The sequence below is a fragment of the Herpailurus yagouaroundi genome, unplaced genomic scaffold (assembly GCF_014898765.1).
Source record: "Herpailurus yagouaroundi ecotype Mexico unplaced genomic scaffold, PumYag 162, whole genome shotgun sequence".
NCBI lineage: Eukaryota > Metazoa > Chordata > Mammalia > Carnivora > Felidae > Herpailurus > Herpailurus yagouaroundi.
Genome location: NW_024412403.1, coordinates 67,316,814 through 67,330,435, shown reverse-complemented (window position 1 = coordinate 67,330,435; position 13,622 = coordinate 67,316,814). Strand labels below are relative to the sequence as shown.

Genomic DNA, 13,622 nt, shown 5'->3' with positions numbered 1-13,622 from the left:
ATCCCCCGTTCATGCTCTGTCTCTCTCTGTCCCAAAAATAAATAAACGTTGAAAAAAAAAAAAAAAGAAAAAAAAAATAAAAAAGAAAAAGAAAATGCATGTTTTACAATCCTGTGTTGATAAGAAAAATCCTTGGGGCGCCTGGGTGGCGCAGTCGGTTAAGCGTCCGACTTCAGCCAGGTCACGATCTCACGGTTCGTGAGTTCGAGCCCCGCGTCGGGCTCTGGGCTGATGGCTCAGAGCCTGGAGCCTGTTTCCGATTCTGTGTCTCCCTCCCTCTCTGCCCCTCCCCCATTCATGCTCTGTCTCTCTCTGTCCCAAAAATAAATAAACATTGAAAAAAAAATTAAAAAAAAAAAAAAAAAAAAAAGAAAAATCCTTAAAACCTAAAGCATTTAATTAGATGAAGCAAATTACAGATCATGTTGACAATTCTCTTCCACTAATAAACCTGCAAAAGGTGCCCCTCTTATTTCATCTGGCTGACGCTGATCTTTTAGGTCTCAGCCAGTACTTCTTCCAGAGGCCTTCCCCAAATGCAGATTAGAGGCCCTAGTTAAACACTCCTAATAGAACTTTGTACTTCCACTAACAAAGCATTTAGGTACACTGTATTATAACTTTCTGGCAGTGACTGATACAAGTAGACATTCAAATAAATGTTGAAGGAAGAGGTCAAAGAGGTCAGAACGGCTTCAAAGTGGTAGAGAAGCCAACCCTTCAGATTAGGCTACAGCTGCAAATAAGGGGTTGAGGGTGGGAGCAGAGGTAGGAGGGCCATGGGTGATAGAGGACACTTCCTTGTGAATGAAAAAGGCAAGCTTCTGAAAGTAGTATGACAGTCAAACAAGAAAGTAAGACTAAGAATGACCATACACGGACTTACGAATCCATTCAATTTTATAATGATATGAATAATTGGTTCAAAAATTAAACCAGGGACGCCTGGTGGCTCAGTTGGTTAAGCATCTGACTCTTGGTTTCAGCTCAGGTCATCTCACAGTTCATGGGATTGAGCTCCACCTAGGGCCCCAGCTCCACATTGGGCTCCACACTCTCAGCACAGACCCTGCTTGGATTTCTCTCTCTTCCTCTCTCTCTGCCCTTCCCCAGTTTGCATGCATGCTCTCTCTCCCTCTCTCAAAATAAATAAATAAGCTTTTTTAAAAAATTAGATAAACCAATTTAAGAAATAGTTTATTTTTTAAAATTACTTAAAAGAAAGATTCATAAATTGGAAAAAAATCTCACCTGTCATAGGATCAAAGAGCTGATTAGCTTCTAAGTCCGTAAAAGTACTACTACAGACAGGACATTTGAAGGAAGCCCGGTTGGTGGAATCTCTCTCATCAGTTTCAATCCTCCTTCTCATGTGGTCCAATTTATATTTTACCACGTTAACAAGAGTACGATAATTAATAAAGTAGTAGTTATGGCGAGTGGTTTTCCCATCTGCAGCAGTCTCTACCCTCATTCTGCATTTGATGAACTTATCTCCCTTTAAATTATTCAAAACTGATCGAAGTTGCTTCCGATCAAACTTGAGCAGCTCCAACATATCCTCCTCTTTCACACAGGGGTTCCGGATCAAGATGTCCAAGGCCAAAGCATGCTCAATGCCATAAAACCCCCGGATCACGTACTTGGCTAGCCTCTTCAATGCTGCAGGAACCTCGGTGAGGACATCTGGGTCTGCCATCTTTAGCAGCAAACTTCAACTTTAAATAAACCAAATTCAGAAAAAAAAAAAAAAAAAGGGATCAGAAGGACATAGTAATCATTTTAAATCTAGAATTATCAACCCAATAGGGAGCTGGTAGTTACCACCCTTTGAAGTGCCACAAAGGTATCTGAGACATTGTTTTAAGACTTACAGGGGCACCTGGGTGGCTCAGTCTGTTAAGCATCTGACTTTGGCTCATGTCATGATCTCGCGGTCTGAGTTCGAGCCCTGTGTCGGGCTCTGTGCTGACAGCTCACCGCCTGGAGCCTGTTTCAGATTCTGTGTCACCCTCTCTCTCTGACCCTCCCCCATTCATGCTCTGTCTCTCTCTGTCTCAAAAATAAACAAATGTTAAAAAAAAATTAAGAAAAAGACTTATAAAGCCTAAGCATTTAACAGAAAACAAGATTTTCCTTTACAGTACACAGATTATACTTTAAAAGCTTCACATATTCCTTAAATGGTCATTTTCATGATCTACTGTGCTTGATTCTAAAAAGAAACTTATTACCAATAGCAATGTTGTATTATAGTAAGCCCACTTTATTTCAGAAAAAGAAACAAAAAAGATAAATGAAGCCTCACTATTCTTAATGCTATAATCTTTGGGAATACTGGGAAACCCCTGAAAAATCTATCAGCATATCCTTAAAGTGTCTTTATTTCTTTTCTTGAGAAAAATTTTCCTACTATTTAGGATAAAATAGATAGATAAATAGAATAGATAGATAAATAGAATAGATAAAATAGATAAAATAGAATAGATAAAAATCTATTCTAGGAGGTTTTACATAGTCATGCTTTCACAATAAAATCACAATAAACCAATAAACACATAAGTAATCACCAGATGGGTGTTTGGCAAAATTACTGTTATAAATCTGAAAGAAATTAACACTTGGATCCAGATAGCTTTACCAACCTTGCAAAGTTAAATCTGATGATCAGTTGAGTAAACAGTCAAAAAAAACAAAACAAAAACAAAAACAACTCAAGATATCTTTAAATACTGGATCCCTTCTTGCAGGACGAAGTACCCAGTTCTCATGTCATGACCCATAAGGCTATCTTCTACAAGCCCACACTGGCATGGGCTAGATTTTCACGTGGCTGTTAAAAAGCCTGTGCATTGGAATTCAGTTAGCCTGAGTTTTAGTAGCTGTGTGATCCTGAGCAAATTCCTTAAAACAACTTCAAGCCACATTTTACTCTCTGAGAAATAAGGATATTAATTACCTCAGTGAGGTTATTGTGAATAAATAAGAATGTGAAGCAATATGTGTATTAGGAAACACTTGTTGATAAGGGTAGCTCCCATGTTGGTTTAATCATTAAATCAATACATGACAGCCAGGCTATCCACACAGACTATGTCAACATTTCCCTACACTATAGGGAAATTTTTATGAGGCTATTGAACTCTTTCAATAGAGAATCACATTCTTTTATTAATATTAGTTTCGATTGAACCTTTTGTTTATAATCAGTGGTTATCAACAGAATCAGATTTAATACCTTTTTTAGAAGAAATGTCTTTATATCCACAGTACTATACTATCAAGGTATTCCTAAACAACCAATCTATACACATATTTTGGGGGGGAAATATAATGCCCTATGTGTAATAAAGGAAAGATAAAAGGAAAGTCAGTTACAGTATTTCAGATTGTAAATAATCAGGCAGGAATGACTATATAAAAGAGACAAAGCAGGACCTAGATCCAAATCTATTGTAGCCCTAGAACATTCCTGTCATCCCAAGGCTGAAGGATGCTGAGCAAGTACCTGAGTTGAACACAAAAGTAGTATCATAGCATACTACCAGATGCATTTTGTTCTCCTTTCCAATTTGACCCCAGTTTTTTGTTTGCTTTGTTTTACACGCTCAACAGTTGGCAAAACATAACATACAGCCTCTAAAATATCTAACAAACGAAAAATGGCAGACAAATGTCAAAATAAATTACTTTTCCAGTATTATTTCCTACTGTTATATTGCCCTCCCTGACCTCCCACTCCATAAGCTCCATATTCTAGACCAATGGTTCTCAACCCTGGCTGTAAAGCAGAATCATCTGGGGAGCATTTAAAAACACCCATCCTGGGCCCCATTCCCAGATATTTTGTTTCAGCTGGTCTGGGAGAGCCAGGTTAGGCATAGTGTTATTTTATTTATTCTGCTATAACCTGTTATTTATTCTGTGTTCCAACACACAAAGTCTCTGACCACTGTTCCTGACAAATTTGGTGAGTGGCTACTACATGTCCCCCCAGTACACATTATCATTTTGCCTGTCTCCTTTGCCTGAAACACCTTAGTGGGCCCTACAGATTTAAGCAGGGAGTGACATGAGGGACTCTGCAGTACAATAGTTTTGGTTTAGAATCCCGGCTCCACCATTTCCTACCGGTGACGTTAGAAAATTCTGTTTCCTCATCTATAAGTGATTGATAGCACCCTCCTCGTAGATTTGAAGTACAGATTACCTGAGATAATTCATGTAAAGTGTTCTGCTTTCAGGGCTAAAAACAGAAAAGTGCCATTAAATACAGGCATTGATAATAATACCCTCTATTTAGAAAAGTGACTCTTGTACCAATATGAGAAACGGCCATAAGTATTGAAGATGGAGCCACTGCAAAGCTATTAAGAGCCATGGTAACCAAGCCTAAACTAAGGAAGAAAGGACAGGATGAATGAAACTTACTACAAAAACAAAATTAAAAGAATCTGATAATTTATTGGAAGTGAGTTACAGAGTGGGAAAATTTTAAATAGCTATTTGGGTTTGTTTGTTTGTTTGACAACACTTTTTATTGTGGTAAAATACACATAACACAAAATTTAGCAATTAACCATTTTGAAGTATACAGTTCAGTGGTATTAAATATATTCATACTGTGGCACAACTATCCCCACCCCCCATCTCCATAACTCTTTGCATCTTGTAAAACTGAAACACTGCACCCATTAAACAACATGCTTAATATTATTAAATAATGACATATAGTTATGTGCTTTGAGCCAGTGTAGCTAGGAAGAGAACACTACTACTAAGAAAAATGAGTTAACACCTGAAAGAGGAACAGGTATGGAAGAAATGAGGCATTCACTTTTAGATGCTTGACTTTGATGATATACCACAGAATATTCTGTGAAGATGTCCAGCAGGTAGCTGAACAAATGAAACTGGGGCTCAGGAAAGAAGTCATGCTGTTCCAGCTTATGCAAAATCTCTACATTCTAAAATCATCCTTCCTGACATTTTGTTCTCTCCTCTATCATTTCTTCTTCCCCACTTAAGCTGAATCTCCTACTCAGTCTTTGGATTTATCATGTTACTTAAGTCAGAGGTCTCAAACTGGCAGCCTCTGTCACATTGTTTGACCCAAAGAACGTTTTGAAGATTTTCTGAATTAGTCATCAACACTGAAAAATCGTGAAATTTCACATAAATTTCAACTTTAAGCTTGAAAGTTGGAAATATCTGAGGAAAAAAGTGAGATCATGTTCCCACAGGGAAACAATAACCTGAAGCTGAAGAACAGTTGATGGTTTTAAACAGGGAAGGAGCTTGGCTGGCCTCTGGAGACTTTTGAATGTGTGACCTTTCGGCACCAACCTGTTTCTTCTTTTTTAGCCTCACAGTCCATCAGTCACCTCCCAGCCTCACCTACCTCCCTAACACAGTCCAGACCCCCAAGGGCAAGTTGGTTTGGTCTTTGAACAATGTATTCTCATCATACATTTAGCCAGGCACAGAGTTGGAGAAACAAAGTTGAAATGCATCCCTTCTCTGCACTGTTGACCCTTGTCAGCCTCATCCCCAGCCACACTGGCATTCTCTCAATTCCAATTCCATAAGCCACACATGCTTTCTCCACTTCCAGGCCTTTGCACATACTGTTCATTCTGCCCACAAAGCTAAGCTCAACTCCCTTCTCCTAATCATCTTTCACATATAAAATGACGTTTCTCAGGGAGACATTCCCAGATTCCCCCGAGTAGCTTAAATGTTCCCCTTTCACACACAGCGCTTCCCCTTTACTTGTCGCAGTAAATAGATTTGTACTGTCTTCATGTCCGTCTCTTGAGACCAGGGCCTTTATCTTGTTCACCACTTTCTAGCACCCAGCACAGCTAGTCTAGCACTTTCATAAAACTTCCAGGAAGTCTCCTAAACACGTGTTCAAAATGCCCACCCTGCCAGCTTCCCCCAATTCACTTCCTCCACTGCTGCTTCCAGAGTAGAAAAAGACTACTGAGAACCCTCTCCTTCAACCTCAAATGGTTTTAAGCAGGCGGTGACAGGATTGAAATTCGCTGTTTTACAAGGTTATGCTACAGGATGTAAAACAAAGGAGAAAGGAGCGGATGTGGGAATCCAATTAGATTATTTCAGCGTACCACTATTCCGGTTTTAGAAAACCATGGATCCTATACGTCTGTGCTTTTTTTCAGTTACCATCTTCCATGGCACTTTCCATACCTTCGTACATAAAGCGGCATAATCACCGCAAAAACTGCAACCGGCTGCCCTCCACGAGCTCGGTTCTGAGCTCGGTTCTGTAATGTTCACTCCTCCCCGCTGAGAGCCCCCGAGCCCCTAAATTCCCTCGGACTGTGCCAGGTGAGTCCTGGGGCCACACTCGGCGCAGCCAAGCCCGTCCTACCCGAGGTCGCACACGGGCCGCTCCGGGGTCAATGGTTCTTTGGAGGACCACGTCAAGGGAATAGCTAAGGGGATGCGGGTAGCTAAGGAGAAAGGAGAGAAAAGGGGGAGAAACCCTGAAATGCGACGCCGGACGAGGGAATCGAGAACAAGGAACAGGGAGCAAGGTTTACCAAAACGAATCTTCGAACACTCCCACTACAGCTTCCCTCAGCGCCTCAACTACCGGCTTAAACGAGCCACGCCACTAGTGCGACAAAGACAATTCCTTATTCCTGCGACCAGCTTTGGAACCCACCCACCACTTTTAACCGTACCGGCCAATCAGCACAGTGAGGCCTCCGATCAAGGCAGGCACACCCCCGATTAGCCAATGAAATTGAAGACTCTCTCTTCCATACCCAGCTCTGGTTGGCCTACCATCCCGGAACAGGCGTTAACTCCGGGCTGTGGCAAGATGGCGTCCCTGGATCGGGTGAAGGTACTGGTATTGGGAGACTCAGGTGAGCGGCTTAATCCACCTCTAGAGTTCCTGACACTGTTGAGTTATCTGATAACCCTCTTCCTTCGCTACTCCCCCGCTTCTCCAACGAACTGGCTCTGACCGTGGCTGAAAGCCCTCTCAAGGTCTAAAAACTACACTTCCCAGAGGACTTTGCTCTGACGAAGGTGGCGTTGCAGGTGGGGGGCGCGGAGCCCCGACCTTTCTCCGCCTTCGCAGCTTTCCAAGCCGGTCTCCCGGGCGACCGCATCCTAGCTTGTATTGCCGATTCCTTTGTTTTAAGAGATATGCAGACATTGAGTATTGTATTGGGCGCTGTAAGAAAGATACAGAAGCTGGGATCGTGCCTTCAAGAGATTTTGTTCATTACGGAATTCAAACATGCGCTAAGAAAAATGACACTGTTCCAACTGCTTTACAGATATTAACTCATTTAATCTGAGACCAGCCCTATTAACCCCATTTTACAGATGAGAAAAGTGAAGAGGAGAGATAAATGACAGAAGCTGTTTGAACCCAGAGTCTACGCACTTAAACACTAAGTCATGTTCTGAAATGAAATATTGGGTTGTAGTCCTGTTTTAGTCCTGTTTTACTCTCAGCTGGGCTTCTTGATTTCTTTGTTCTCTTTAATCCTAATTGAAAACCTATTATGTACTAGGTTGTAAGAAAAAGAGCAATTAAGATAAGGCTATATTATGAAACAGCTAGGATTTAATGCTGAGCTCAATTTAATCCTAGTGTTAAAATTCTTCTTTTGACAACTTGGACTTTTGAGAACTAGAAGTGAGGTCTGCATTTCCCCCTCTCACCTCACTACCATTCTCTTTCTTACCATAACTTCCAGCCCTGTGCTCATTAAGAACTTGGAATAAATGCTAACCTTGCATTTCGTGGATGTCCTTTTCTGGAGTTGACCTCTGAATGTGTGCTGTAAGCAAAGACATTATGCAAAATGCATGGAAGATATACCATGGAGAGGATACACCCTAAACAACTTGAAAACTAGCCTTACAGACTGTAAACAGTTGTGGTGGAGAGGAGGAAGTTAAGAATGTTTCCACATCGCCTGAAGATTATTTGCATTCCAAAATGTTTTATAGATCGCATTATTTAATATCCCCTTAAGAAAGTTGCATTATGAAATTCTTTTCATATAATCCAAATTATCAACTTCAGTTCTTTAGCTTGAAGTGATGCTGAAGTTAATGAAGTCACTCAGCTAGTAATAATGGTCTAATGGGACTTGGCAAGAGTATAACCAAGTAGAATTTGAGACAAATTCAGAGCTAACGTGGTTCATGATGTATAAAGTGGGCTTTCTCCCTCATTTTTAATTCACTTTTCTATCACATCTAACCAACGCTTGATGTTCCATATTGTTGGAATTAGTCGGTTTTTTTCTTTTTCACAAAAATACTTAAGTACCTGCTACATAGCAGGCACTATAGTAAGTGCTGAGGCTGTAACTGTGAAATCGATGCATTACATAACAGGGTTGAATTGGCTGCTGCATTCAATGTGGAAAAATGATCAGGCAATTAGTAAGCTTTTCTTTTTCCTGATAGCCTGGTTGTAAAACAGAAGACACAGTCACGCCCACTTGATTGATCTTGTCACACATTCACGGACATTAGGCTATGTATGCAAAGTCGGTTATTGCCTTTTTGTCATTTCCCTTTTAACACTGATTTAATAACAGGTAAGGGTATGCTTTTTACACTTCATCTGCCTTTGTATTCAGACTTCAAAGTTTATTTTTGAATAAAGTATTATTTCCCCTGTGAAATGTTGAGGATTTCACAAACATATAAAAGAATGACTTGAAATGTAGAGATTTGTTTTATATCCCCTAGAGATAGTTGATAATTTAGTTAGGAATCCTGAAAGTCTCACTAATACACACATACGTTTTTCCTCTTTGTTCTTTCAGAGATGAGAGATAAGCTTAACACATTACCAGCAACTATATTTGGAACTGGCATTTATTTAATTATATTGGACTTTTTCCCCTAAGCAAATCAAGGGCATTCTTTTGATCTAATTCGATTCTAATGGTAAAAGCATAGAATTAGTACCTCCCAAAATTCTTTTTTTTTTAATTTTTTTTTCAACGTTTATTTATTTTTGGGACAGAGAGAGACAGAGCATGAATGGGGGAGGGGCAGAGAGAGAGGGAGACACAGAATCGGAAACAGGCTCCAGGCTCTGAGCCATCAGCCCAGAGACCGACGCGGGGCTCGAACTCCCGGACCGCGAGATCGTGACCTGGCTGAAGTCGGACGCTTAACTGACTGCGCCACCCAGGCGCCCCCCAAAATTCTTAAAGAAATGAATAGTCAGCCAATTTTCTTGGCACTTCAGTAGTTCTTACTGCTGACAATCTATCCAGGGTTAGTCAACTCTTCCCACCCAAAACAGTTAATTCACGGAGAGCTATACAATATTAACTGCATAGAGATGTTTGCTGACACAGTTAAGCTTAACTAGAAACTCAAACCTTGCATCAGGCTGGTAACCAAGCGTGTAGATATATGTCTCCAACATAGACAACCTACATAGAAACACCAATCAACAATATGCCCTAAAGGTCACAGATGTCAAATGCAGTGCAGTAAATACAAAGACAGAGCCAAACTTGGGTACTCAAAAATCTAAAAGTCTGTGTTGAAAAAAATAAAAAGAATTAAAAGGAAACCTGAGAAAATGTTTGATTCAACTGCATGAGACAGCTAATATATAAAGAGGTTATGTAAATTGATAACCCTAAACCCATTAGATAAATGGGCAGAGAACATCAACAGATAATTTCGTAAGAGAGGAAAGACAACTGATTAACAAAGATTGTAATGGATATCTTTACCAGAAGGTAAAGAAATGCAGACTAAAGCAAGATGTCACTTTTTTTTTTTTATCAAATTAACATAGATGAAAAAGCAACAACATACATACTCTTGAGGTGCAACAGGATCTGCAGGCTTATATGTATGGCTGGTGGCAGAGTAACCAGATGAAAGTTGTCAACATATATTAAGAACTTTAAATGTTCATTTCACTTCTGGAAGGGTATACTATGGAAATCATTTTAATTTGAAACAAAAATTTAAACAAGTCTTTTCTTAGCATAGTGAAAAGTTCAAAACATATCTAATAATGAGGGAATGGTTAAGTAAATTGTTATGTCTACTCTCTGAACTACTATGGAGACATTAAAAATGTTTCTGAAGGGATACCTGGTTGGCTCAATCAGTTGACCATCCGACTTCAGCTCAAGTCATGATCTCAAGGTTCTTGAGTTTAAGCCCCACATCTGGCTGGCTAGCAGTCTGTCAACGCAGAGCCCGCTTCGGATCCTCTGTTCCCCTCTCCCTGCCCTTGCGCTCTCTCAAAAATAAATAATATTTTTTAATGTTTATGAAAATTCTGTAATAACATGGAAAAATTTAACCCCTAAATAAATATTAATTAAGGCACTGTTCTGGAGACTGGAGATGAAAACAATGTGTAAAACCTAGTCCCAACCCTCAAAGAACTTAAACTGAGTGAATAAAAACTATAAACAAAGAAGTGTAATAAGGTGTTTTTTAAGTGCTTTGTAGAAAAATGTACAGGGCACACAGGAGACCCAGAGGATGGTGGATAGTGTGCTTAGTTCTACCTCTGTGTAGTTCAAGAAAACTTTGTAACTAGAAAGATGCTGAGTCTTGAAAGATTAATTCACCAGGCCAATTTGGGAGCGAAAATGAATGGGCAGGATGGGGAGAATATTTCAGACCAAACCAGCTATGTAAACAAAGGCGGGTATTGTCTTTAAGTTCACCATGTATATATTCACAATAACAACCTACTTTTAGAAACCCCCTGCTAATGGTATTAAATAAACCTACATGTTGCTTATAGGGCTCTTCAGGCCATTTTTCCTTTTTTAAAATTCATTCCAGATTGTCTGTAAATATAACTCTTTATAATAAAAAATAAACATAATTAATAGGTTCATACACAGTAATGCCCACAAACAGGTGGTCTAAATTTTTGCTACAACTAGTGTTACATAAAGATTCACCAGCTATGCTTGTTACAGTGGCATCCCAAAATGCTGTTAATTGAATGAGTGACTCTACATACAGGTATACAGAAGAACTCATTCTCTTTCTTCTTCATCTAGATCTCCAAATGCTAGTTCTAGCATTAATAACTACATTATCTTGAACCCAGTGGGTCTACAAGAAAATAAAGTTCTGCCTTAAGGTAAAGGACCATGATGTAGAAGAGGGAATAGAGTAGTTCTATTTTCCCAAAGGGTCAAGTCTGAGCCAGGTTGTTGACTGCCTTTTAAAAATCACTATATAGGAGAACTAGAGGGTCTAAATATGAAATTGTGAAATGGTGAATCCCTGTCACAATATTCAAGCACAGTTTGAGAGAACCACTGTCTTTAACCATCTTCTCTGTATCAATAAAGCTTATTAAGTGGTTGGTATGGTATGACCACCCTTCAGCCAACCATACTTTACCTATCATTATTACTGCATATGCTCAGTCTTACTTTTGTCATAATGGATATTTCAGCATGTCTCTTACATGACTAGAGTTCTTAAATCTTTTACAGGTGTTGGGAAATCTTCACTGGTTCATCTTCTGTGCCAAAATCAAGTACTGGGAAATCCATCATGGACTGTGGGCTGCTCAGTAGATGTCAGAGTATGTGTTTCCGATATTTTAGTTTTTCTTTAGTCATATTAAAGATCAGTCCTTCAAACTACATGATCAAATTATAGTACTGTAGTCAAAACTGATACTAATAGCTAGGCTTTATTAACTACCTACTCTGCGTTAGATACTATGCCAAATGCCTTGTATGTCTTTTCTTATTTAATCTTTTTTAAACTGAGACATAACTGGAGAAACTAAGACATGGAGAAGTAAACTACCTTGATCAAATTCACTCAGTGCAAAAAAAGCAGAGTTAAGATTGGATCCTAGACTTAACCCAGTCTATGGCCATACCATCCTGAATGCACCTGATCTCTATCTATCTAAGTAGTCTTAATCCAGAGACTTCTGTGTTAATTACTGTGTTATTTACCCAGAATTCACTTAACATGCTCCATAAATAATTCTATCTAATTCTTTGGCACTAAGACTGACAACTTGGGGCTAGAAATATAAAGTCAAAAGCTTCTGGAGCCTTATGTCTGGGTCTTCTTCTCTTCCACTTCACGTTTAGCAAACTTGGGTACAGTTTCCGAACTCTCTATCTTCCCAGATACTGTTGGTCTTTGCTAATCCCAACTAGTCCTGTCCAAGTGTCTCTTCTGCTAGCATACATCTCTCCATTGACTTAAGAAATGAAAAGGGAAGGAATTGTTCAATTGAATTAGTTCAGTTGACAGTTATTTTCCTTCAATTCTTTGAAGCTGTTGTCCCACAGACTGTGACTTATATTTCTAGTGATTGGAAATCTTTTGTCAGCCTAATTATTATTCCTTTTTAAGGTAATTTCTTCTCTCTAGTTGCTTTTAAAAGATTTTTTTTTTAATGTTCTGTAGTTTTGCTAACTTATGTCTAGGTATGTGTTCATTTTTAGTCATCCTGTCATAAGGTTGTGCCTCTCCTGTCTGTCTTCATTTTTCAAATTTTTTAGCCACTATCTGTTGTCTTCCCTCATTCACTCTGTCTTCTCCTTTTGAACTTGTATTAGATTTTTTTAATGTTTTATTTATTTTTGAGACAGAAAGAGACAGAGCATGAGCAGGGGAGGGGCAGAGAGAGAGGGAGACACAGACTCCGAAGCAGCTCCAGGCTCCAAGCCGTCAGCACAGAGCCCGACGCGGGGCTGGAACTCACGAACCGTGAGATCGTGACCTGAGCCGAAGTCGGACGCCCAACCAACTGAGCCACCCAGGTGCCCCAGAACTTGTATTAGATTTTTATTCTCTGTGTCTTTTAATTGTACTTACATGTTTTCTATTTTTTGTTTCTCCTTTGTGCGTTCTGGATCATGTATTCATATCATTAAGAATTTTGGGGGGCGCCTCGGTTAAGCGTCTGACTTCGGCTCAGGTCATGATCTCAGATTCGTGAATTTGAGCCCCGCATAGGGCTCTGTGCTGACAGCTCAGAGCCTGGAGCCTGCTTCAGATTCTGTGTCTCCCTCTGTCTCCACCCCTCCCCCACTCACACTCTGTCTCCATCTCTCTCTCAAAAAATAAATAAACATTAAAAAAAAATGTTTAAAAAAGAATCCCTTCAATTATATCTAATCTGCTTTTTAATATATCCACCAAGTTTTCATCTCAGTAACTATAATTTTTTATTTCTAGATATTCCTTTTGGTTCCTTTTCAAATGTCAAAATCTTTCAAAATATCCTGACCTCTCATTATGGTTTTACTTTTTATTTTATTAACATAGTATTTGATGATTTCTTTTGGATTGTTTTATTTTTTCTGAGTGGGTGATAGATATTCAACTTGCTGTGTATGCTGACTATACCTCATGAAAATGTATGTCTTTGTATGGTTTATAATTCTTTGAAGATGATCACATCTTCAGCAGGATATTTTTTTTCTTCTTCCCTGTGGAAATTTTGTGTGCTTGTTGTGTGAAAGTACAGTACCTTTTCATTTCTGTTGCTGCCAGAGCCCTAGGGATTTCAAGGGTACTTACAATTTTACAGCTAGGAGTCTCCATGCCACCTAGATAATGTATATTCTTTAGGTTTC

At 39.3% G+C, this 13,622-nt stretch overlaps 2 protein-coding genes across 7 annotated transcripts in view; one reads left to right on the top strand and one right to left on the bottom strand.

Moving 5' to 3' along the window:
• Window positions 1–6,819, bottom strand: part of GTF2E1 (general transcription factor IIE subunit 1) — a 36,750-nt gene extending 29,931 nt beyond the window's left edge. The window contains exons 1-2 of one of the 6 annotated variants that reach the window (XM_040484624.1): window positions 6,798–6,819; window positions 1,252–1,718 (exon numbers count right to left, since the gene is read on the bottom strand). In XM_040484624.1, coding sequence (XP_040340558.1) covers window positions 1,252–1,699 — 448 coding nt within the window. In that variant the 5' untranslated portion in view covers window positions 1,700–1,718; window positions 6,798–6,819. The other 5 variants (XM_040484621.1, XM_040484618.1, XM_040484622.1 and 2 more) reach the window with 5 other exon arrangements.
• The window catches only part of RABL3 (RAB, member of RAS oncogene family like 3), a 38,266-nt gene continuing 31,449 nt past the window's right edge, over window positions 6,806–13,622 (top strand). Inside the window, exons 1-2 of the mRNA XM_040484625.1 lie at window positions 6,806–6,899; window positions 11,508–11,599. Coding sequence (XP_040340559.1) covers window positions 6,854–6,899; window positions 11,508–11,599 — 138 coding nt within the window. The 5' untranslated portion in view covers window positions 6,806–6,853. The remainder of the gene's footprint in view (window positions 6,900–11,507; window positions 11,600–13,622) is intronic.